The sequence below is a fragment of the Squalius cephalus genome (assembly GCF_949319135.1).
Source record: "Squalius cephalus genome assembly, chromosome: 3".
Taxonomy (NCBI): domain Eukaryota; kingdom Metazoa; phylum Chordata; class Actinopteri; order Cypriniformes; family Leuciscidae; genus Squalius; species Squalius cephalus.
In genome coordinates, this window is record NC_137124.1 from 20,107,111 (window position 1) to 20,129,003 (window position 21,893).

At 37.0% G+C, this 21,893-nt stretch overlaps 2 protein-coding genes across 3 annotated transcripts; both read right to left on the reverse strand.

Annotated features, from left to right (window-relative positions):
• Positions 1 to 78: 78 nt before the first annotated feature.
• Positions 79 to 19,099, reverse strand: trpm1a (transient receptor potential cation channel, subfamily M, member 1a). Of its 2 annotated transcripts, none has more exons than XM_079867259.1 (27): positions 18,940 to 19,099; positions 14,273 to 14,349; positions 13,739 to 13,937; positions 13,407 to 13,620; positions 13,064 to 13,188; positions 12,797 to 12,968; positions 12,276 to 12,450; positions 11,917 to 12,040; positions 10,653 to 10,725; positions 10,338 to 10,438; positions 10,042 to 10,215; positions 8,081 to 8,215; positions 7,692 to 7,742; positions 7,241 to 7,381; positions 7,057 to 7,086; positions 6,610 to 6,902; positions 5,724 to 5,952; positions 5,501 to 5,632; positions 4,824 to 4,961; positions 4,589 to 4,717; positions 4,257 to 4,508; positions 3,983 to 4,157; positions 2,764 to 2,784; positions 2,518 to 2,662; positions 2,192 to 2,394; positions 1,961 to 2,093; positions 79 to 1,536 (listed from the first exon to the last, which is right to left on the reverse strand). In XM_079867259.1, the coding sequence occupies exons 1-27, from the start codon at positions 19,027 to 19,029 to the stop codon at positions 333 to 335; spliced, it is 4,935 nt and encodes a 1,644-aa protein (XP_079723385.1). In that variant the 5' UTR covers positions 19,030 to 19,099; the 3' UTR covers positions 79 to 332. The 2 variants fall into 2 exon arrangements, with proteins under 2 accessions (XP_079723385.1, XP_079723384.1); XM_079867258.1 differs by lacking the exon at positions 18,940 to 19,099 and adding an exon at positions 15,160 to 15,250.
• Positions 19,100 to 19,647: 548 nt separating this feature from the next.
• Positions 19,648 to 21,752, reverse strand: gtf2a2 (general transcription factor IIA, 2). Its single transcript, XM_079867260.1, has 4 exons — positions 21,569 to 21,752; positions 20,880 to 20,984; positions 20,614 to 20,740; positions 19,648 to 20,520 (listed from the first exon to the last, which is right to left on the reverse strand). Exons 1-4 carry the CDS (start codon positions 21,638 to 21,640, stop codon positions 20,495 to 20,497), a joined length of 330 nt encoding a protein of 109 aa, XP_079723386.1. The 5' UTR covers positions 21,641 to 21,752; the 3' UTR covers positions 19,648 to 20,494.
• Positions 21,753 to 21,893: the final 141 nt, after the last annotated feature.

The window sequence follows — 21,893 nt, forward strand, 5'->3', positions numbered from 1 at the left end:
TATTATAATATTTTTCTGCTTTATTTGGAATGGGAATTTGGAAAGATGTGAAATTGTTGAATAATAAACAGCATCACTGAAAGTTAAATTTCCCTTTATTTTGAAAAATGGGATATTTAATATCTACAGCACAGAGGTAGACCCTTATTTCCCTTTTCATTGCCAGGTTTTATTACGTACCTCATAAATATGAATGAAGTATGCCTTTTAGCTAAGATGTCAGTGCATGAGCATGTGTTAGTTAGAAGCGTATTCCATATGGGAAAATAATAAAAGAAACAACACTTTAACCGCTTCTTTAAGCTTGCACTCCTGCGATTATCTTAATAAAATTATGTCTCTCTAGAGGGTCTGGAGTTATTAGTGTTGACTTCAAAGGCCCCAGCCAGGTCTTTCACACTACTGGCTGCTCGAGGTTTATCCAGGACGTCCCCTGCGGCCTTCACCTTTCGTGGATTAGTGTTCAGACTCTTAGATCTGAGTGAGGGGTACATCCTGTCCTCTGCTACATACAAGTGATCTGAGTCTGTCAGCTCTTCTCTCTTCTCTTCTCCCACCTCTGTTTTGGTGCTTTCGCTATTTGCCTCCGTCTCATTCTCGTCATTCTTCTTCTCCTCACCTTCCTCTTGTTGCGTTTTTGTCCTCTTGCTCTCCTTAGAAGCTCCTTCTTTATCTTGGTCCTCTATGTGTCTTGATTTCTCTGAAGATTTCTTGGGTGAAAGGCCGAACGGGGAGGGATGAACTTTGTAATCGAAGCGTGGAGGCCAGCGACCTAGCGTTGGCGATCTGCTTGCTTGATCCTGTAGGCCGTGAGGCTCCGAAGCCCACGTGTTTTCCGAATTGCCCAACCTCGACTGTGCAACAGAGACATACAATGTACTGCTTTGGGATCTGTTCCCGTACGAAAGCGAGTTACTTTGAGTTTCAGTTGGGTACTGCCTCAGGGACTGCGCCCTTTCCAGAGGATGTGACATTGCTGCGTCTATTCTAGCTTCTAGCAGAATATGTGGGTCTTTAGGGAGATGAGCGGAGGTGAGTTTTGGGGACTGAGAACTCTGGCCTCCGCCTTGTGACTCACAGGGAGAGATGAGGATGTCCACACTGGAGCTGGAGCGTGACCTCTGCCGAAGGGGGACCACTTCCAATGTGGGACCGTAGGATGAAACATGTTGAGGATTTTGAAGGAGCTCGCCGCTGCCAATACTGCCACGATTCTCTGTTTGGCCCTTCCTGTCCCCTGATATCTCATCACCACGGTCCTCTGCATCCAGGTGCCAGCGGTACAAACTGTAGCCGTCAGCACTGTTGACACTACCGCGACGAAGCAGGCCGGATTGGTCGATGGCCACTGTGCTCCCGGATCGAGAGTGGACCAGCTCGCAGCGGTCGATGCCAGCCAGCCGCTCCAGCGCGTGCATCATGCGGCCAGAGAACTCCTCCAGCTGAGCCAAGCGCAAGTCTATTGTTTGAAGAGAGGCTTTCATGGAGTGCTCTCGTTCATTCACCTCCTCCAGGCGCATGGACATGTTCTCGACCCTGCAACAGCAAGAGTTTCAAATGGTTGTTGTCGTTTTAAACTCAATTGTTATTCTAAATGCAGGGCTCAACAATAAGAACGGCCTGTTTGCCCAAAGCCAGTGTGCGAGAGTTTTGGGCCAGCTGACAGAACTGTCACTGGATCTTTTGGGACATTGCCGGTGAACATTTTACATCATTGATTCAGTACATCCATTTTTTTATGCTTTTTAAACTTAAATGTTTGGATTTCTGTGATGTATTCTACATCGTTGTTGCAAATTCTGCTTATTTGTCACCAAAAGAAAGTTATCAATCTGGCTAGATGTCAAATCCTGGATTTGGTGAAATTGCAAAAATAAAAATAGATCATTCTGCAGCAGAAAAAACTTATTGAGCCCTGAAACTACATTTGCAGGTGCAGTTGTTGTTTTCCATCCAGTACCTCTGGGAAGTGATTCGGATTCGCTCATCATTGGAAGAATGCGTTTCGTCCTCCTTCTCTCTAAAGTACTCCTCCACACACTGTTCCTCAAACTCATACAGACCCTTCAGTTCCTCCAGACTCAGAGTCAACTCTGAAAAAAAGAAAAAAGATGATAATAGCCAGTTTTAAAATAAGTTGCTATAACATTGATAGACTGAAGCAGTAAAAACGAGTAACAGGAGTAATAACTCAGCCCGCGGTCTCTCTCGTCCAGCTCCCCTTCTTGTTTCTTTCTGCAGCGGCAGCACAGGCGCTTCAACACAATGTATATGTGGCTAAAGATGATGAGAGGAGGAGGAAGCACTGGTCTGTCATGGAACGTCATGATAAGCTGGTAGCGCTGGAACTTCCATATTTGGTTGGAGATGGATTTCACTTCAAAGAACGTGTTACTATGAAGGGAATGAGTTCTCTTGATGAGTTGATAATGAATAAATGAGAACATAATACAGTGCTATGGCTCACATCACTGCTTTATGTTACAGGGTAAGCGTTATATTTAGTCTTTGACTCACTTGAATACAGCAATGAGCAGGTTGACCAGTAGGATGTTGGCTACCAATAGGTAACAGGCCATGATGGCAGGTGTGAGCCAGGCCCCAGGTATACATGGAGGGAGTTTTTTCCCATCTTCATCATACATATTTTCACCACAGGGTGCTGTCGTACATAACAGAGGTTAAGATGCAATCATGACGTAATTCTACAGTGTTTGATAATCACACTGAATTGTGGGTATAGTGGAAGAATTTTACACTTACGATTAATCTCCATCGCATAGACTAAGAGTATGTAGAAAAGAAAGAGAGAAAACACAGATAAAAACTGTTTTTATCATTTCACAATCAGCCAACTATATGTTGGCAATATCTTACAGTGCATTATGAAGATTAGTTAAAGAATTTTTTACATCTCTATTTAAGTGAAGTTAGAAAAGATACACTACTGTTCAAAAGTTTTCAGCCAGTAAGATTTTTTTTTTTAAGAAATTAATACTTTTATTAAGCAAGGATGCATTGATTAAACTGATCAAAATATTTCTATTTCACATAAATACTGTCATTTTGAACTTTCTTTTCATCAGAGATTCAGGGACAAAGATTATCACAAAAATATTAAGCAGCACAACCATTTTCAGCATTGATAATAATAAGAAATGTGTCTTGAGCAACAAATCAGCATATGAGAATGATTTCTGAAGGATGTGACACTGAAGACTGGAGTAATGATGCTGAAAATTCAGCTATGCTATCACAGGAATAAATTACGTTTTAAATAATTTTTTTTTTTTTTTAATTCACAATAGTATTGTTTTTACTGTATTTGTGATCAAATAAATGCAGCCTGGGTGAGCATAAGAGACTGACCCCACATTTTTGAACGGTAGTGTACTTCATGACATTCAATAATTTATGTTTGAAGTCATTTCATAACAATACTTTCACATATACATGTGTACCATATAATGGTACAACTACCATTTTGTGTTTTAATATGTCCTTTGTTATACTGTTATACTCTTATATGAACTACTATACTATTTACTATACTATTTATTTACATTTATTCATTTAGCAACTTGCAAATGAGAATATACAAGCAGAAGAAATGTAACCAAGGGATACAACAGTTAGTGCTACCACACATAAATACCAGAGTAGCAGAATGCTTGAACAGAAATGTAAAAGTGAAAAAAAAAAAAAAACATCAGTCAACAACTATGAACAATTAGAAGACACAGCTACAAACCTAAAACTCACAAGCAGGGTAGGTAAAGACCAGCACTGTCACACACTCAGTCCATCACACATGATTCAGTAGAGGGCGAAAGCCACGGCACTGTGAATGGTCACATGATCAGGAGATGAGACACAAATCTTTCTGCAGAGTTCACAGATACAGAAAGGGTGGAATGGAGACCAGACGTATCATCCACACATGAATCAGGAAACAGAATCTTACTATGAATTCTAGTCTTACGGTCTATCGAGTCAGCAAACACTTCTCCATAGATCATCCAGTAGGGCATGTAGAAGATATTCCTCGCCAGACGCCACGTCGGCTCCTCGTCCGGGTGCAGGATGGCCTGACGTGCCACGCCGAAGCTCATGAGAACCACCAGCATGATCACCACAAAGTACAGCATGTCAATCATCTGCACACACACACATAAAAACACCATTATTGTTAGGAAAAACAAACAAACAAAAAGCTTTTGAGCCATTCATATTCAAGTTTTCATGTTAGTTCTCACCATTTTACCAATCATCATGACATACGGTCCCAAATACTTGTTAACTCCAAAGATGTCGAGGACACGAATGTACCAGAAGATGATGTCCACACAGTAGATGACGCGTCCGTAGCCCAAGTAAGGCTCATTCTGCAAGCGCAGTAAAAGTCCCATCAGGAATGTGGTGATGGCAGCCAGATCAGTGATATTCCAGTACTCTTCAAGCCATACGTTTATCTTCTGTTTCAGCTTTCCCGGCTCTGACATCAGGATCTACACACAAGCACATGCGTCCAATGAAGGAAACACAAAAATATAACGAGATAGCAACTTCACCTATACTAGTACTTCACCTGTCTAACTTTCTCCAGTCCAAGAGTGATGATGTAGGAGATGACGATCCATTCCTGCAATGATGGCCATCTCTCCATTTTCACCAGGATGATGTAATTATACAGCATCAGGTATACCAGGTAGGCAGTCTGAGTAGATACATAATCATTGTTTTATTTTTTTCTTCAGTTTATGAGGTTATAAACATGTGCTGCAACAAAATTTAGATTTTTTGGGTGTTTTGACTTCACATACCGTATTGAACCAGAACTTGGTATACGGAGCGTTAAAGAAGTAGTAAATCTTCTTCCCAACAGGCACTCGTTTCTGTCTCTTTTTGCCATCTTCCTCATCACCTTTCTTAGATGCTGCGTCCATGCTCACAGTGCCATCCTGGCAATAAACATCCATGATGAGTTTTACTCACTTTCACTTCATAAATGTCCATAAAAATATACAGAATATATTATATATATATATTGTATACAAGTTAAAATCTCTTATGCTCATCAAAGCTGCATTTATTTAATCAAAAGTAAAAATAAAATGATAGTAAAACAGAAATATTGTAAAAAATAAATAAATATTACAAATAAAAATAACAAATAACTTTTCTATTGTAAATTATTTTAAAATGTAATTTATGCCTGTGGTGTCAAAGCTGAATTTTCATGAATCTAGTATGATGATTTGCTCAAATACCCTTTTTTTATTTATTATTATCAATGTTGAAAACAGTCATGCTACTTAATTCTTTGATGAATAGAAAGTTTAAGAACAGCATTTATTTGAAATAGAACTCTTTTAAAACATTATAAATTGTTTTGTTTTTTATTTATCCTCGCTGAATAAAAGTATTATTTTTTTCTTTAAAAAAATAATTTCTGAAAAAAGAAAAGAAAAAAACATAATGGTACTCTACATATATTTACCTTGCCAGATTTGTTATCATCCTCTTTGTCTTTGAGCTCTTCTTTGTCTTTGGAGTTTTGGTAAGACAGATCATCTCCAGTTCGGAAGTCAAGGAGAAGGATGGCTGGAGGAAAAATGATTCCAAGGATCACCTAGGAATGATATTGAATGATAAAAACGTTGATATATAATACTTAGAGTCTATGGCTTATAAATGTGGAGTGTTTATTTTTTATTGCAGACCTTGAGTCCATTGCTCTTGCCCACCCGCAAGCATCCCATCCACATGTCAGTGAGCAGCATCTGGCTGCAAGTGTGGGCTATAAAGTCTCTGTGTTTTGCAGCCACAGCCAGTTTCAGACAGGTGGAGTTACTCCAGTTCTTCAACTCATATGTCAACAGTTTCATGGCCACCTGCTCATCATGTTTGTATGACTGATCTAGCAGCTCATATGCTAACTGACCAAATTCCCTGAGTGTGAGAGGGAGAAGAGATGTTTTATATGAGAAGTGACTGTCTGACTGCTTGATTTAGAAATAATCGTGGGGGAAAAAACTATTTAAAAATAGTTATATTGTATTGTATTCTGTCCCATGCATCCTAGTACTGTTTTGCCCTTCCTAAATAAGATTATAGATACACTATACTATACCAAGATTTTTTGAAATTGATACTTTTACTCAACAATGAAAGTGTCAGTAAAGACATTTAAAATGTTACAAAATATTTCCATTTCAAATAAATTTTGTTCTTTTGAACTATCTATTCATCAAAGAATAATGAATTTTTTTTTAAAAATATTACAAAAATATTAAGCAACAGTTTTCAACATAACAAAAATAAATGGTTCTTAAACACCAAAAGCGGCATATAAGAATGATTTCTGATAGATCATGTTACACTGAAGACTGGAGTAATGATGCTGAAAACTCAGCTTTGCCATTTTAAAATACACTAAAATATATTTCACAATATTACTGTTTTACTGTATTTTTTTTATCAAATAAATGTAGCCCTGGTGAGCATAAGAGACTTTTTTTTTTTACCAATCATTAAAAACACATTTAAAAAAAATCTTACTGGCTCTAAACAATTAATAATATAACAAAATATAATAATATTCCTCACTTTGAATTATTGTCCAGATCTTGTGAGATGTCGTCTACAAGTTCACTCCGTGAGGATTCGTGCGCCATTGCTTTATAGAGTTTACATGCCACCAGCGCCTTCGCCATGGCCTCCTCTCCCCTCTGCCAGAGAAACAGCGCCATCTTCTGGCGTTTCATCAGAACTGCCCACACCATCAGCTCATGGAAGGGGTACTGGAATCGACTGACCTCTGGGTCATCAACGTCAATATCGATTTCTTCCTCTTTCTTCTTCTTCATCTTCTTTTTGCCTTTAGGTCTTGGGTCATCGTCCTGTCAAAAACAGAAAGAATCGGTTGCAAATACAAGTTTTAGCTACCATTCACATGTCTTTTGTGTGTGAGAGTACACAGTACTTGCAAACATTCTGAACACATAAAGAAAATCAAAAACGTAAGGTTTTAGTTTTTGATTTTTAGTGGCTTACCTCCATACCCAGAAGTTTCAACGCTTTGGGCTACAAGAGAACAGAAAGTGGGAGTCAGTCAGCCACTTGTTTGAGCTTTTTTTAATATTTAAAAAGCTATTATATTATGTATAATGTGCTTGCAGAAAAATGTGATTGTGTGTTTTCAGATATACATGAATGTATAAAGGTGGTGATAACTCACTCTTTTCAGTCCATAGAGGTTATTATAGAGTGTGCGGAAACTTTTCCTAGTATAGTTACACCGATACGCCCCTCCCATGAGGTACTCCAGAACCAAGCCAATGTCAATCAGGGTGATCTGGTAATCTGGTGGAAGGTTTCCCTGGGAACATTAATGTCATAACACCATAAAATAACTGGTCCTTCTATTGCTGCACTTCTGGCTTAGTTTATGCAGCTGAGACTACTGAGAGAAAAATAAAACTATTGATGCAATGCTCTCACAATCACACACACAAACACAGAATCAAACGCACACTTGCATTCATTCACACACTGTAAAGAAGATTAAAATCTTATTCTTTAGAAAAATAGGCCATAAAAGAAAAGAAAAAAAAAACAGTGTGTTTTAACTCATGATAATCTCAATGACAAGAATGATCATGGCACATATTATGAATAATAAACATTACCTTTTTTACGTCTCTGACCACAAAATGCAGTGTGTTGATGGGTCCTAACCTCTGAATGACAGAAAAAAAAATCATACATAGTTGACTGAAAAGCTCATCTTCTGTAAAACACAGATGTTTGTGGGCTAAGTGCTTTCTCCTCAACAACAGATTACATAAAACAATATGATAATGGATAATACTGAACACACGACTGACATTTTCAAATCATATTGCTTAGAAAAAGAGGAGGGGACTGGTGAAAGCTCTAATAACTGGACATGTGGTTCACATTCGTCAATGGTTGTATCGTTAAAATATAGAATGCACTCTGTGAAATGGAGAGCACAGTAAAACACAGCGGCTACGTGACCCTCTAATACGCCATTAATTGATGATTGTGTGCTAACTGTGTTATAGAGCTCTTCCAGCCGTGGGATTGTCAGGAAATGGTGGATGTTGACTCCATTTTCAATGAGGAGCTTCACAAAATCCACTCTGTCAAGCACGAGTGCGTCCATCATGGCCTGCTCCAGAGAATTAACCTATTTTACACATCAACACACACAGAAAAATATTACATTTAATTCATCAGAAAGAACATACACGTATAAACAGAAATAATTACTTCAGTTAAAACATACACACACATACATCCCTGTTTATTCTGCACTGAGTAAAGCAAATGCTTATGGATGCTTGTTTCCGCCACAGAATAAAAAATAAAAAAGGTAATTGCAACTTTTTAATCTCACATTTTATATATCGCAATTCTGACTTTTTAACTGACTGTCAGTTTATATCTTGTTCAAATGTCCATTTTTCTGTCCCTAGCCTTTACAGAAATACTACACTTGAAAAGCACTTTAGGGTTACAATTTCTTTATATTTTAGAATAAAACAATATGCTATTTGAACAATTACACCTTCTTGAGCCATCAATGTGGCAATATTTGTTTTTTAATTAATTATATAGAATTCCAAGCACCACAGAAGTGCTCATCCCCACAGTCATGTACAGAGGGAAAATGCTTTATTTTGAGGTCAATAACAGGTTTTTCTACCATTTAAAATACAATAATGTATACATAACTATCAAATATATTATGTAAATGACATAAAACAAAACAAAATGCCGAATAAATATTATAAAATGTATAATGAAAGTAGTGATCCCCTGGAGTTGTGTCACTGAAAAAAAATCTCTTATCTTGAAATAAAAATCACACTGATGGCATCACTTGACTTCCTTCTTCCAGTTTCAGTTATGCAAAATTTTCTCATTTATCACATGATTTCATATGAAGCTTTTAGTTGAACTCACTGGTATGACCTACTTCATTGTTAGGGGATTGTAAAAAATAAAAATAAAATAAAAAATAGAATACAAATGGATTAAACTACTTAATTTAGTTAATATACCATGATTGACAACATGTGGTTCGATACCTTGCAGCAGCCATTTTGTAAAAGTATTTTTTCATGAAAATTGTCACTGCTGTTACTCTCATTCAATCACATTTATAGATAGGCTACACTTTATTAAAAGCTATTCATTTAGATTGTCAAATGTAACAATTTAGTCTAATCTACTTAATTATAGTTGAAGAATAAGGATATTTGGTCTTATGTATGTCATTGGTGATTCATTGTGTCACTGGTGTTACTGTGTTTTTTTCTGTCACATTAAATAAAATGTCATATGTGACATGATAATAATTTTACATCCATTTAATTCTGCTACACTCAAAGGTTAAGATTTAAAGGATTGCATCATTACTAGATTTTAACTGGTTTTCAAATATTTTCATTGTTATATCAAATACATGGTTGCGCAGATGAACAGCATTCAAGCACACTTTTAACAAACCTGATTAAAATAAATAAAACATAATCTCCTTATTTGTTGCATTATTTTTATTTTTCTGTAACTCTGACTACATGTGCTGAAAAAAAAAATAGAAATAATAGTTCATAAAAACCTTTAATATTGTCAAAGAAGTAAGGTAACAACACCATAGACAGTATATAAACGGGTAACACCAGTGACAAAAAAAATGGTACATGCACGAGGTCTTTAAATAAATGCACAAGAAATCGAATAATGTGGTCTAAATTTAAATGTTAGAAAAAGAAATACATTTCAAGACATCTTGCCATACCAAAAGTGGACGTTTCTGTAGAATGACCCATCTCTCAATTCTGACTTTATCACGCAATTCTAAGAAATAAAGTAAGAATTGCGAGATGTAGGCCTGAACTCGCAATTGTGAGATACAAAGTCTCAATTATCTTTTAAAATGTTTTATTCTGTGGCGGAACAAGCTTCCATACATTTTCACTGACTCGAAATTACTAAAAAATAAATTACCCAGCTAAGCAGCTCTAGTTTTCTGGGGTCTGTCTCCTCTGGAGGCTCAGGTTTGGATTTGGCGCCTTTGCCCTTCTTGCCCCTGGCAGGTTTACCCTTGCTGGCACGGGCGGCGATGGGGCTCTTTGGTTTATCCTGCTGGCTTGTGGACGAGGTGGGCAGGGACCTAGCAGTCTGGCGTGGTAATATATGAAAATGTATTGATTTTTTTTTTAGAATTTCATTTTTCTATACTTTCTATCGACGGAAACCTGTGCTATGTGCCCCATAACCCAGCTGTGCATAGCGACACCTACAGGCCAGTGTTGTCCGTGGACGAAGATCTGACTGCGAGCGATATCCACACGGTTCCAGGCCAAAGCCAAACTCAGCTGGTCTGGAGCTGAAGCATTTGTGCCTGATAAACCCAAAAAACAAAATGATCCAGAACCAGATGTTTAATAGAATAGAGCTTAATAGAATTAGAGTGAAAAAGCTAGAAGAAAATTCTATAAAATACAAAATATTCTGATACAAAACAAAGTTCTTTTCAGGGATATTTCATGGCTATTTTAATGTTCAGGATTAGTGCTATTGTAAACTGTATGAATGTGGTCTGAACATGATTTCACCTTTCAGCAGAGCAGTTAAGATGGCCATCTCAATATCCTGCTGACCCTCTGAAGCCGTGCGGAAAACTGTGATCTGTTTCAGCACAAAAGGTAAAAACTGTGTGGAATGTATATGTTAATATAGAATACTATACACAGTATATAAATATAATTATACGCTACCATTCAAAGTTTGAGGATGGTATGGGTTTTTTTTATGTTTTGAAAATTTCTTATGTTCCCCAAGGCTGCATTTGATGAAAAATACAGTAAAAACTGTAATATTGAATATATATATATATATATATATATATATATATATATATATATATATATATATATATATATATTTTTTTTTTATTTTTTTTTTTTTTTTTTTTTATGCATTTAAAAATGTAATTCATTTCTGTGATGGTAAAGGTACTATTACTCCAGTCTCATTGTCACATGTTGCATCAGAAATCATTCTATTGATTTGGTGCTCAAGAAAAATTATCAATGTTGAGCTGCGTAATATTTATATATTACCGTGATACACATTTCTTTTCAGGATTTTGTATTCTTTATTGTCACTTTTTAATCAATTTGATGCATCCTTGCTAAATATTAGCTATTAAGTATTAGCTTCTATAGAAAACCAAAAAATCTTACTGACCCCAAACTTTGGAACGGTAGCCTATAACTCATGAATGACAAGCACAAACTGGCCTAAATGGTCATAATACATACTGACAAATGGAAACATGAAATATAGTTTATTAATTTTCCCACAGCTGTTTTTAATTATCATGGTTGGACAGAAATTTATTATGTATTTGATCTATGACTCATTGATACTACAACGCCACATAGAACAGCCAAGATGCACATGCTTATTGTTACATGTTCATTCATTGTTAGATGTTTTTTCAGTTTCTCTAAAATGTGTTCCTCACATGGTTTTGAGGAACTTGCCTCAGTGTCCCTGGGTTTTGTAAGGAAATCGATATTTTTTCTTGAAGGGTACAAGCACTCAATGGGATGACATGCAAATAAAATGAATGTTGTGAAAGATAGAAAAAAATGAGAATAAGAAAATAAGAACAATGTATGATATGAAAAAAGCAAATGAGGCCGAATGAATGACAGTCATGTTTATTATCATATCTGTGAAATATAACAATCGAACAAATAATTTTTTCATAAATAAACAGTAATTTACATTGCATCAAAAATCTGGAACAAACTTGTCCTTAATCCGTTTCCTCGCCATTCCATCTTTTTGTGCTTTTCTTTTTTTACTCACCAGCTCTCGTTTCTTCATGCACTCCATCACCATGAGATAAATCTGCTGTGCCTGATTGCGGTTGTAGTTGAATGTCTTCTGTATGGTGACTAGAAGCTGTTCTCTAACACTGTCATTAACCAACCTACACCAGAACATATTTTTAGAAACCGTGAGACAGGAAGTAAATTAAAAAGGGGATTTTAATGTTAAAGGTCACCAATATGTTTTTCAACAGCACAATAACCTCTCAGTAAAAACAAATCTTTTCTCCTGCTCTGTTGTGAATATGCTTAAGAGAAAAAAAAAACATTTACAGAACTGCACCTTTAAGATTAGTTAACAGTCACTAAACTAAATCATCATCAATATTTTCTCACCCATCCTCCTCAGAGTACTTGTGAGCGAATGAAATGATATCTGATGCTCGGCCGCTGCCGTCGCACACCACCACGGGTACGGGAGGGTCCTCACGCAGACTCTCCAACACAATGGAGATTACATTCGGCCCGCCTTCAAGAATCAGACACACCAAAGGGACCCCCTGACCCAGACCTGTACAAACACACACATAAAACATACTCATGTACAAATATGCCCAAAATAAGCAGTGATTAGACATGAAAAGAAGCTTTTGAGCATGATTGAGATGGTTGTTTTGACTGCAGTATGGGTCGACGTCTGGACCTCCCTTTGCTGTCCCAGCCTCATCAGGAACTCCAGGCATAGGATGACAAAGGGAAACCCAGGAGGCCACAGACACAGACTAGGCCTTCCAACATTCATGGACTCCAACAGTGTTTGATTCCCTTTTGACTTGGTGGATTCATTAATATTATTTTACTGTCTTCAAAAAGTTGACTTCACTACTAGTTGTTGTCATAAAGTTTGAGGGACTCACGTGTGTTGATCTTCTGCAGAGAGATGTGTTTCTCCAGCTGCCTGCGCAGACGGACCTCCGCGCCATACTTCCCGTGAGTGCCGTTGTCAGCCAGAATGAAGTGGGAATGGCTGTTGTTGAGCACAGAAAGTTTGCTAAGGGGGTTGGACATGGTTTGGTAAGGTCGCGTCACCTGGTCAAAGCAAAAACGCATGATACATCACTCAAAAACCTCACAGAATCCATTAGTCAAACGAGCGCACGTATTCCTGTGAAATGATGGCTTACATCTCGTCCGATCAGATCCTCTTTATTTTCCACAATACCCCACGGTGCAATTCCGATGGCACACACCTTCCCACGGGACTTGGAGGAGTGATCTTTCAGTGCATCTCCTACATGGCGAATCACTCCTGTGTAATGTGACAAGAGGGAAAAAACATTAACTCATTAGTGTGAGTCATTCGCAGTCTATTGCTCAACAGGAAAGCACATGATTTAACATCTGAAACTATAACAGATTACCATTTAAGTGAGGTCAGTTAGGTCACACCATGATTTGGTCCTCAATGACCACCTTCTTGTTTTGGTGCCATTTTAATTGCAATTCTCAGTGTAGTCAAACACCCACCTGTACTAACTCCTCCAGTGAAGATCCAGGCCCCAGTGGTGACAGCAGCTTTTATCAGGCCCTTTCCGAACACTTGCTTGAGTTTGGGCTGCAAGTCAAAGTTCTGCAGGCCGCCATGCACAGAGATGAGCAGGGTTGGCAACTCTAGCTGCCAGTCTTTCACCATCAGATGCAGAAGGCTATCAGGCTTAGTATCATAGGACACACGGACATACTGATGATGAACAAGGAAGAGGAGAGAAAATTAGTTGAATTTAGGGTATAAAATGTTCAGGACAATTTCTAAGATGACTCCCAAAGTATATAGCACATTTTGCAAAGAAAAAAAATACCATGGCCTTGTTGACATGACCTCCTCCCTGGAATTCAATGATGCCGTATGCGTCAGTGGGCGTGGCTTGTGTGTGCTTAGCAACTGACCATTTCTCTTGTGAAGGCTCATTCTGCACCCCCTGACCTTCATCTGCGTTCTTATAGGTGGAACCAGGAAGAATAGCCACATGTTGGTTTACCAGTTGACCACAACAGCACCTACAACAGTTAGCAAAAAGGAAAAAATCCACATTTAACCACCTTGAGTGCCGAATGAAGCATGTTTATAGATTATAACTATCATGTTGCAATAATAAAAAAAATGTAGTAATTACTTGGTCTAAAGTACTTTGTAAATGTTACAAATAAAGCAAATTAGCTTTTATTTTTATATTTTCGGTTTTAGTATTTATGTTGTCTTTAATATTTCTATTTTCTAATTTTAAGTTTTTTAAGTTTAAAATTTTCCATCTAATATTTGAATTTTATTTAGATTAAAAATGTTTATATATATAATTTCAATTTTAGTTAACAATAAAAACACTGTTACTGACTTGTTGGGCTCTTTGCTGGGGAATATATGAATGCACTCCCTTTTTAGAAATGTCCTATCAATCCATGCCCTCTGAGCCTGCAAGACACAAAACAGGAGAATTCAGTATATTCATATTCATACAGTCATTTCAGGTGGAATGTCATGTCTAAACATGTCCTAAATCACTTTCTTTTTTTCCCGGTATAGCTACAAAAATTAACAATCTGTTCTGCAGCTTATCTGTTTATTAAATTATTTCTGACTAATGATGTGGAAAACAATAAAAACAGCACTTGTAAAAAGAATTGTGATTATATATAGGTTATCTGCGTATACAGTATATTTTCTAGTTTTCATAACAGCTGTAAACCACTCTGGGTAAATGAAATCACTTTATATTAAAATTATGAAATCAACTGAACTAGGTCACATACATAGACAGAACGTTTCCCATTCTCAATTTTTTTACTTTCTTTTCATATATTTAAGAATTTTAATTGCACTAATGTGTAAATGTGTGAAAAAAAGGTTTGTGACATAAAAAATATATTTAGCAAAATTACAGAAGACATAGTGAAGCAATGGAACTTAAAATGCACTCAGCTTAATGTTGTTTGTGTAACACAGGGATATTTATAGAAATATGCCTGAATCTCAAAACCACAATAATAAACCAAACAGAAAATTAAAATTCATGCTGTTGATACAAAAAATATGTATTTAATGGAACAAGCTCTTAACAAAGCCCAGACTGGGATGCAAACAGGTTACAGTGACTAACCAAAAGCTTGTAAACTCCGCCTTTCTCTTTTAATTTATACCAGACAACATTCAACCAATAAATATGAGGTATCATCATTAACATTATCTATTAAGCTCAAACAAACTTACTAGACAGGTACTTACCCTTGAAGTTAAAGAGACAGACAAAGAGCTTACATAATGGCAGGCTTGCTATGAAGTCTTCTTCCAGCTTGCCATGCCTTCAACTGCCTGTGGCCTTCATTTATGGAGCAGTGGTCTTTATTTTGACCTGGACCACGTGTTGCTGGACCTCATTCTCAGAGTCTCATGACCACTGCTGAAGATAATCCTGCTGGGACCTCATGACCAATCCACTGGAACACCACAAACTAAAGCCCCCTCTGAGGCTGTCTAATCTGTCTCATTGGTCAACATGCTAATCTCACCATTAGCCCCTCCATAACTCTTCTATTAATGCTGTTTGTTAAGGTAAACTGGGATGTGAAAGACACCAATGCCTGGAGTCCTTAAAGTCCTGCCATTAAGTTAGCATTTATATTGGAAACAGTAAGTTTTTACCTGCTTCAGAAAGGTGATCTATAAAACTGTTCAATGTTACTGTAGCAGCACCACATTAACAAAATAAACAAACCAATACAGAAATCAAATTAAGCACAAGCACTCTCATTCACAAAGAGCAGTCTCGCTGAAATACAATCTGGCTCTGTCCCAAGTACATGTGAGATTTGTGTTTAGACATCTGTCGACAGCTTTTGACATCTTTGGATTTGGGCATTTTAGAGCTTCATTTCTCTCAAATCCTAAATGGTTTAGTCATAGAAACACACATGTGGAATTTCCCAGAGGTGAAGCTGTGGACAGTCACACAAACCGTTCTCTCAAACTACATTGTTATGGGAATTGTCTTTTAGGTAAAAACTGTTCCATATATATTTATATTTATATTTATATTTATATTTATATTTATATTTATATTATATAGTTGACTGAGTAAAACAAAATGTGAAATTACTATTTTATTTTTTTAAATTGGAGGAGAAATGACCTTATACCTGTAATGTGTATGCTCTGTTTTGGTTTAGTTCTAGTTCCTGTACTTGTTCCCGCCACTAGTTTGTATCTATGGTTACTGATGAGTTACACACCTGTTTCTGTTAGTTAGCTTCCCATGTGTATTTAAGCCCTCAGTTTCCATTGTTCTGTCTCGTATCTTTATAATTGTTCCCAACGTGTTTTGGAGAAAAACATTTATTTCGTAATGTGATTTTCAGAAATAATTCTGACCAGCACTGTATTAAAGACTGTGTTTTTGATCTTACTCCTTTGTCGTGCGCGTACTACTGAAGCAACAGCCGATCGTGACAATGCCTTATAAGAAAGAGCTTTAATGACGTATGAATTTTTCCTTGTTTTATCTACACTACCGTCCAAAGACGCATAGATATTGTCCCTAGTCCACAAGCTTCCTGAAACAGATTGACTAGTAAATTAAACAGAAAGAGAAAACCAGAAAAATCTGCTCCCGCTGATCCATAATTATAATTTAGTCCCTCAAAGCTCTCACATTAACACATGTCTACCCCGTGAGCAGCTACATAAAGGAGCTCTGTGAGAAGCTCAACTCAGATAATCCTAATCTAAGCAAATCAAGCAAAAAGCAAATCAACTCTGTCTGCCAATAGGAAACAAAGACTTGCATTTCCACAATGTTTACAAGAAGGATAATTTCACAGAAAAATTCCCAAAAGTTCACAAAAACATATCTGCCGTGCAAAGGCAAAAGACCGTAACTTCGTTTTTGGTCGAAAATGAGTTATTTATATTTTTGGCACATTCAAGACCTTCTTTATCATGTGGATAAGTATCTTGAATCAATTCCGTTTTTTTTTCGAGAAAATAATGATTTGTCTTAACAGTAACTTCCAAAAGCCCATGAGAAACCAAGGCAGAACACCGTAACATCAGTTACCGCTCTTTGGCTTTGTTTTGGAACGCTCAAATTACGAGTTACGGTGCTCTGCCTTTGTTTAGCCGCGCGTCAATATGAAGTTACTGTGCCGGTGTTCAATCAAATAATGCTACCTACCAGATTGTACGGTTATCTGCCTTTGTTTTAATGTCCATTAAAATTTAAATTACGGTGTAGCCTGTGTACTTTGTACAGCTGCCATCAGTCGCTCTAACTTCTGATGTTCTCAGAGCGGTCAGAACATTTAGTATGGTCTGCTCCATCGACAAACGTGCGATATCGATCGCGAAGGATTATGCAGAGTTGACAGAAAAACGTTACACATTGCCGTATCAGATGAATACAACCAAGAATTAAAGCTTGGCAAACTAGCTGGCAGAGTGCCAAAACTTCGCCTTCAGCCCCGCCCTAAACGCGGTCGATCGAGTCAACGCTGGACTAATAGGTATTTTGTCATGTCAAATGTATTAATAATGCCATCAGAATGCAACCAAAGCACAGGATAGCAATAAGTAGATGGCTATAAATAATTGTAAATCATACAAAATAAATGCCATGATCACTAGATTTTATACAGGTGTTACTATAATGATTTTGTTAATGGTGATCAGCAACTAAATATTGATAATGTGGAAGTTACTGCCTTTTGCCTTGGCATGACTTCTCACTTTTTGCTGACAATACAAAGGCAGAGTACAGTAACTTTAAAATAGTGGTCAAAAGTCAAGTTTGAGCTCAAGATTTTTTTATGTATATAATTTCCATTACTAAAACATCTATTTGCCAGATTTCCAGTGTCCTACCTATAATTAATTTGGCGGGACAACTAAAAATCTTTAAAGTCATTTTTCTCAGTTCCACACTCTAGCGACTTAAGGTCTTTTGCCTTTGTAGGGCAGATATGATTCTGGGAGTTAATATTAGTCCAACATATGAGCATGGTGATTTTTTCATTCCTACAAACATTCAGGACTACTATTTTATAATCCTAACATCTTTAACATTCAATTTTAAAATAGCTTTTTCGTGAACACCGAATTAACAAACATTCTGTTACAGAACATGTTCAGTTGCAACTGATAACTTAAAAGCATGTATTCATTTGATAAGAAAAAATGGTGTTGGTCAGTTTGTAGGCTATAGTTTACAGAGTTGGAAGGTCATTTGAAAATGACAGTGCTGGAAATTTTGATGCAACCTTGAATTTTAATGAACTCAGTACACTGTTTTCCATTCCAGTGCAAACAGAACACAAGCTGATTTGCAATGTTTATCAGGTCCATTGTAAGCCCACTAAGTTTGTTTCTGTCCACTTGTGTTTGGATTTATTCCACAGAACTCTGCATTAATCACATAAGATTGAGAATTACAGAGAACAGGGGTTTAAGCTACCCGGGCCAGTGCTTTTTACTGGGCCATTATCAGAGATTAGAGGACAATGCTGAAAACAGGTTTTTGTTCAGTATGTATGCGTGCAAGTGTTTGAGCGCACCCTCGGAGATCAAGAGCGCCATGGGAATCAGTGCATTCACCAAATGAGTTTACACATGTATTTGACCATCCAAAATCACTGCCAATATAAAAATATAACAGAAATCCCAATTTTTGTTAACATTATACAAACCTGCAATTTAAACTGCTTGATTTTACAGTGCAAAACCAGTCAAATCTTTAAAAAATGTGGCGAATCCTAAACAAATTAAAAATTCATTGCATACGACAGTGTAACTTCGGTTAATTAACCATGCCCAAAGTAATCAAAGCTGGCCGGGTTAAAAGTGGGAACAAGATTCCCAAAATTTAAATGGGACAGAGGGCCCAAAATTCCGAGCTACAGCTCTGATCCCGAACATAATTCAATACATGCATGTTTCTTAAACAACTCAAGATAACCAAATAAATTGCAGTAGGTGGAGAATGGGGGGAATTCAAAGTTTGTTGGGGTCTCTTACCTTCTGAGATCCAGAGGTAGTGCGTTTAATAGATGCACGCTTAAAAGACCCCTCTTTGCCCCTTTTTCCTCCAAATCCCCTGTTATCCATCTTTATAATGAGCTCCTAAAGTCCAGCCATCACAATGTAGCCTCTCAGGCTCTGTGACCAGCAGACAAAATGTTCAACAACTGAAAATAGTGATGTCCCCTTCCAGCATCCCCAGCCAGACTGATTAATACAGACACAGCTAGATGCAAATAGTATGACGCTGACACAAAAACCCCCTTCCTCGGCTACTGTATATGTGTGTGTGTGTGTGTGTGTGTGTGTGTGTGTGTGTGTGTGTAATCAGGCTTAATGGAGTTGCCCTATGAGTGATGCTCTTTAATGCAGGAGATTTAATAAATGGTGATTGAAGGTAAATCTACTTTGGGTAAAAGTCAAATAAAAAATAGCTCTTATGCTAAATAAAAATAATACATAGATAGGTCATGCCTTGGGAAGTATTAAGAAACCGAATTGTAGGGCTTAGCTGTGAATAGGACAGTGCAGCAAAATCACTCCAGTTGACAGCACACATCTTCTATCAACACAATTTTTATCACCATTATCAGGTAAAAACTCAAGATTCTCAAATTATAAGAGTTCCCACATGGCTCAAAATGAAAATGCTTGTTCCCCTCTATAAATGAGTAATGAATAAGAGACATTAATTCTACTGATTGATCATATTCATGCCTGATTTAATGTCCAGAATCACTGAATTGAGAGTAGAAATCTTACATGGTTCAGCTAAACATCTTAATCTGGTTTTGTTACGTTAGCCCCCGGTTTCAGACAAGGCTTAAGATAGTCCTAGACTAAAATGCATGTTTGAGCTGTTTTAACTGAAAGCAACTTGCACCGACCTATCTTAAAATAATAATATGTCAATGCCATTGCCACAGTTGTTTTTTCTCAAGATGCACACCAGTAGTTTTTATCTAAGGCATATTTAAACAAGCTATTTAAATATTCTAATTGAACTAAGGCCTAATCCTGGCTTAATCTAAGCCCTGTCTGTGAAACCGGGCCTTAATGTTATTGGTCACAGATAATAAAAAAACATTTGAGGATGTGGCCCTGCACATTCAGTGAAGCGTATGCATGGGCAACAAGAAATCGAAAACGATCCAGATCATTTCGTGATACAGCTCTATTATCCTGTTCATTTGAAGAAGAAAAAAACAAAAAACATTCTCCACAACAAGAGAAACTAAACACCTTTAAAACAAGTTTATTAGAGAATAAGCTAAATAGTAACAAACTGAAAAGCATCGGCATTTCTATGAAAATTATATATATTTATTTATAAAAAGAAAACTTTCATGTGACATCCAAGGCCTTTTGTGCTCCATACGTTTGTCAGTCCTCCACTGAGCAGGTTGGTGTATGAAGACTGGAGAACTGTTTCTTGTAATAAATAATATATACACAGTCCCCTCCGCTGTGTGCCTCATCTTCAATTCTTGTCATCCTTCCCCACAAGCCAGCAACTCAATTCATTCCATTTCTCTCTCTCTCCACCTTAATTTCACTCAGCTGCATTAGACCCAGTGTCTATAACAGAGAAACATTCAATTAGGAGGATTGCATCATTATGAAATTATGAAAATACAGCATACAACATCAGCACAGGCGAATCCAACTTACTTTTGCCATCACACGCTACAATTTTTACTTTGTCCACCTTGACCAGATCAGTCACCTCCCGGAACTCAACGTCATTTAAAACAAACGTCCAGACGTTATCACAGAATCTGTATGTGTTCAGAGATCCCTATGGATAAAACAAAGATCTGTTATTTTTAGTGTCCAGTTTAAGGTAAAGCTAGTTATCTAAAGAACTTGCATAAGCAGGCAAAACTCTGTAAATACTCTACAATAACCTTAAGAAATAAGGCATTCACTTGACTTACCCTAAAATTGACCCTGTTGCGGACCCGGTTGGCCAGCGCTGTGTTGATAGCTTTATCAAATTGTAAAAGTACTTGGAGGGCTAATTGTGGTGTGATTTGTTGAGTCTATGAATGGAGGGAAAATATAGTTAAATATTTCCCATTACTGAGATAAATCATAACACACTATTGAGCTTCATTCATTAAGCTTGTAGTTTTATTTGAATTAAACACAAAAACTTTCTGGTTTCATTAATGGACTAGTTAAAGTATTAATGTACAGAATGAAGTAATAAAAAGCAAACTCTGCCTGTATGCTTGTTATTATTAAATACAGACAGGAATTTCTGGTTGATATGTCCAAAACTGCGGTCATTTGAAAACAAAAAAAATCCCAGAAACACTATAATAATTCATTTATCCCTGACTAGAGCAGTTAACTTATGACTTTTTCCTAATAAAGCAGCTAAATTACAAACACAGCTGGTGTTAGCTAACACTCATTTACTAATAAACCAACACATTATTACCCACGATCAGAACAAAATAGGCTTTAACACTAACATATATAATAAGCCACTGAAGGTGGATGACTGGATGTGCAGTTATCGTCTTTATACCATCATGTTTGTTTATCAATTTATCACATCATTCTGCGCTGGCTAGCCATCAAGCTACATACCTTCAATTTGATTTAATCTTAACGTTACCTGAATAAGCTCATCGAGACTCTCCTGTAGACTGTTTCCGAGTGTCGTGTTTCTGTACAGTTGATATGCCATAGTGTATTTTCAGTGCGAACGCGAATGTACTGTTTAAAATAATCTTCGCTGATGCTTTGTGATTTACCCGCTGGATGAGCACTTCCTCAATATCCAAACTTAGACCGATCGCGCTACGGAAACTCGCGAGGGACATGCATCTCCATCCGATCCTGAATCGAACGAGGAGGATGCATACAATTTCTCTTTGGCAAGGAAAACGAAAATTATCATCCTAAAAAAAAAACAATGAAGAGATATGAGCGATTGTTTA

Excerpts from the sequence above, each read along its gene's own strand:
- gtf2a2 (XM_079867260.1), bottom strand. The coding sequence starts at position 21,640 with ATGGCATATCAACTGTACAGAAACACGACACTCGGAAACAGTCTACAG. Across the intron at positions 20,985-21,568 it reads GTCTCGATGAGCTTATTCAG|ACTCAACAAATCACACCACA; the intron begins GTAACGTTAAGA and ends CTCCATTCATAG. Across the intron at positions 20,741-20,879 it reads GCAACAGGGTCAATTTTAGG|GGATCTCTGAACACATACAG; the intron begins GTAAGTCAAGTG and ends TTTTATCCATAG.
- trpm1a (XM_079867259.1), bottom strand. The coding sequence starts at position 19,029 with ATGGATAACAGGGGATTTGGAGGAAAAAGGGGCAAAGAGGGGTCTTTT. Across the intron at positions 5,633-5,723 it reads GCAAGAGCAATGGACTCAAG|GTGATCCTTGGAATCATTTT; the intron begins GTCTGCAATAAA and ends TATCATTCCTAG. Across the intron at positions 4,509-4,588 it reads GACTGGAGAAAGTTAGACAG|ATCCTGATGTCAGAGCCGGG; the intron begins GTGAAGTACTAG and ends GCTTGTGTGTAG.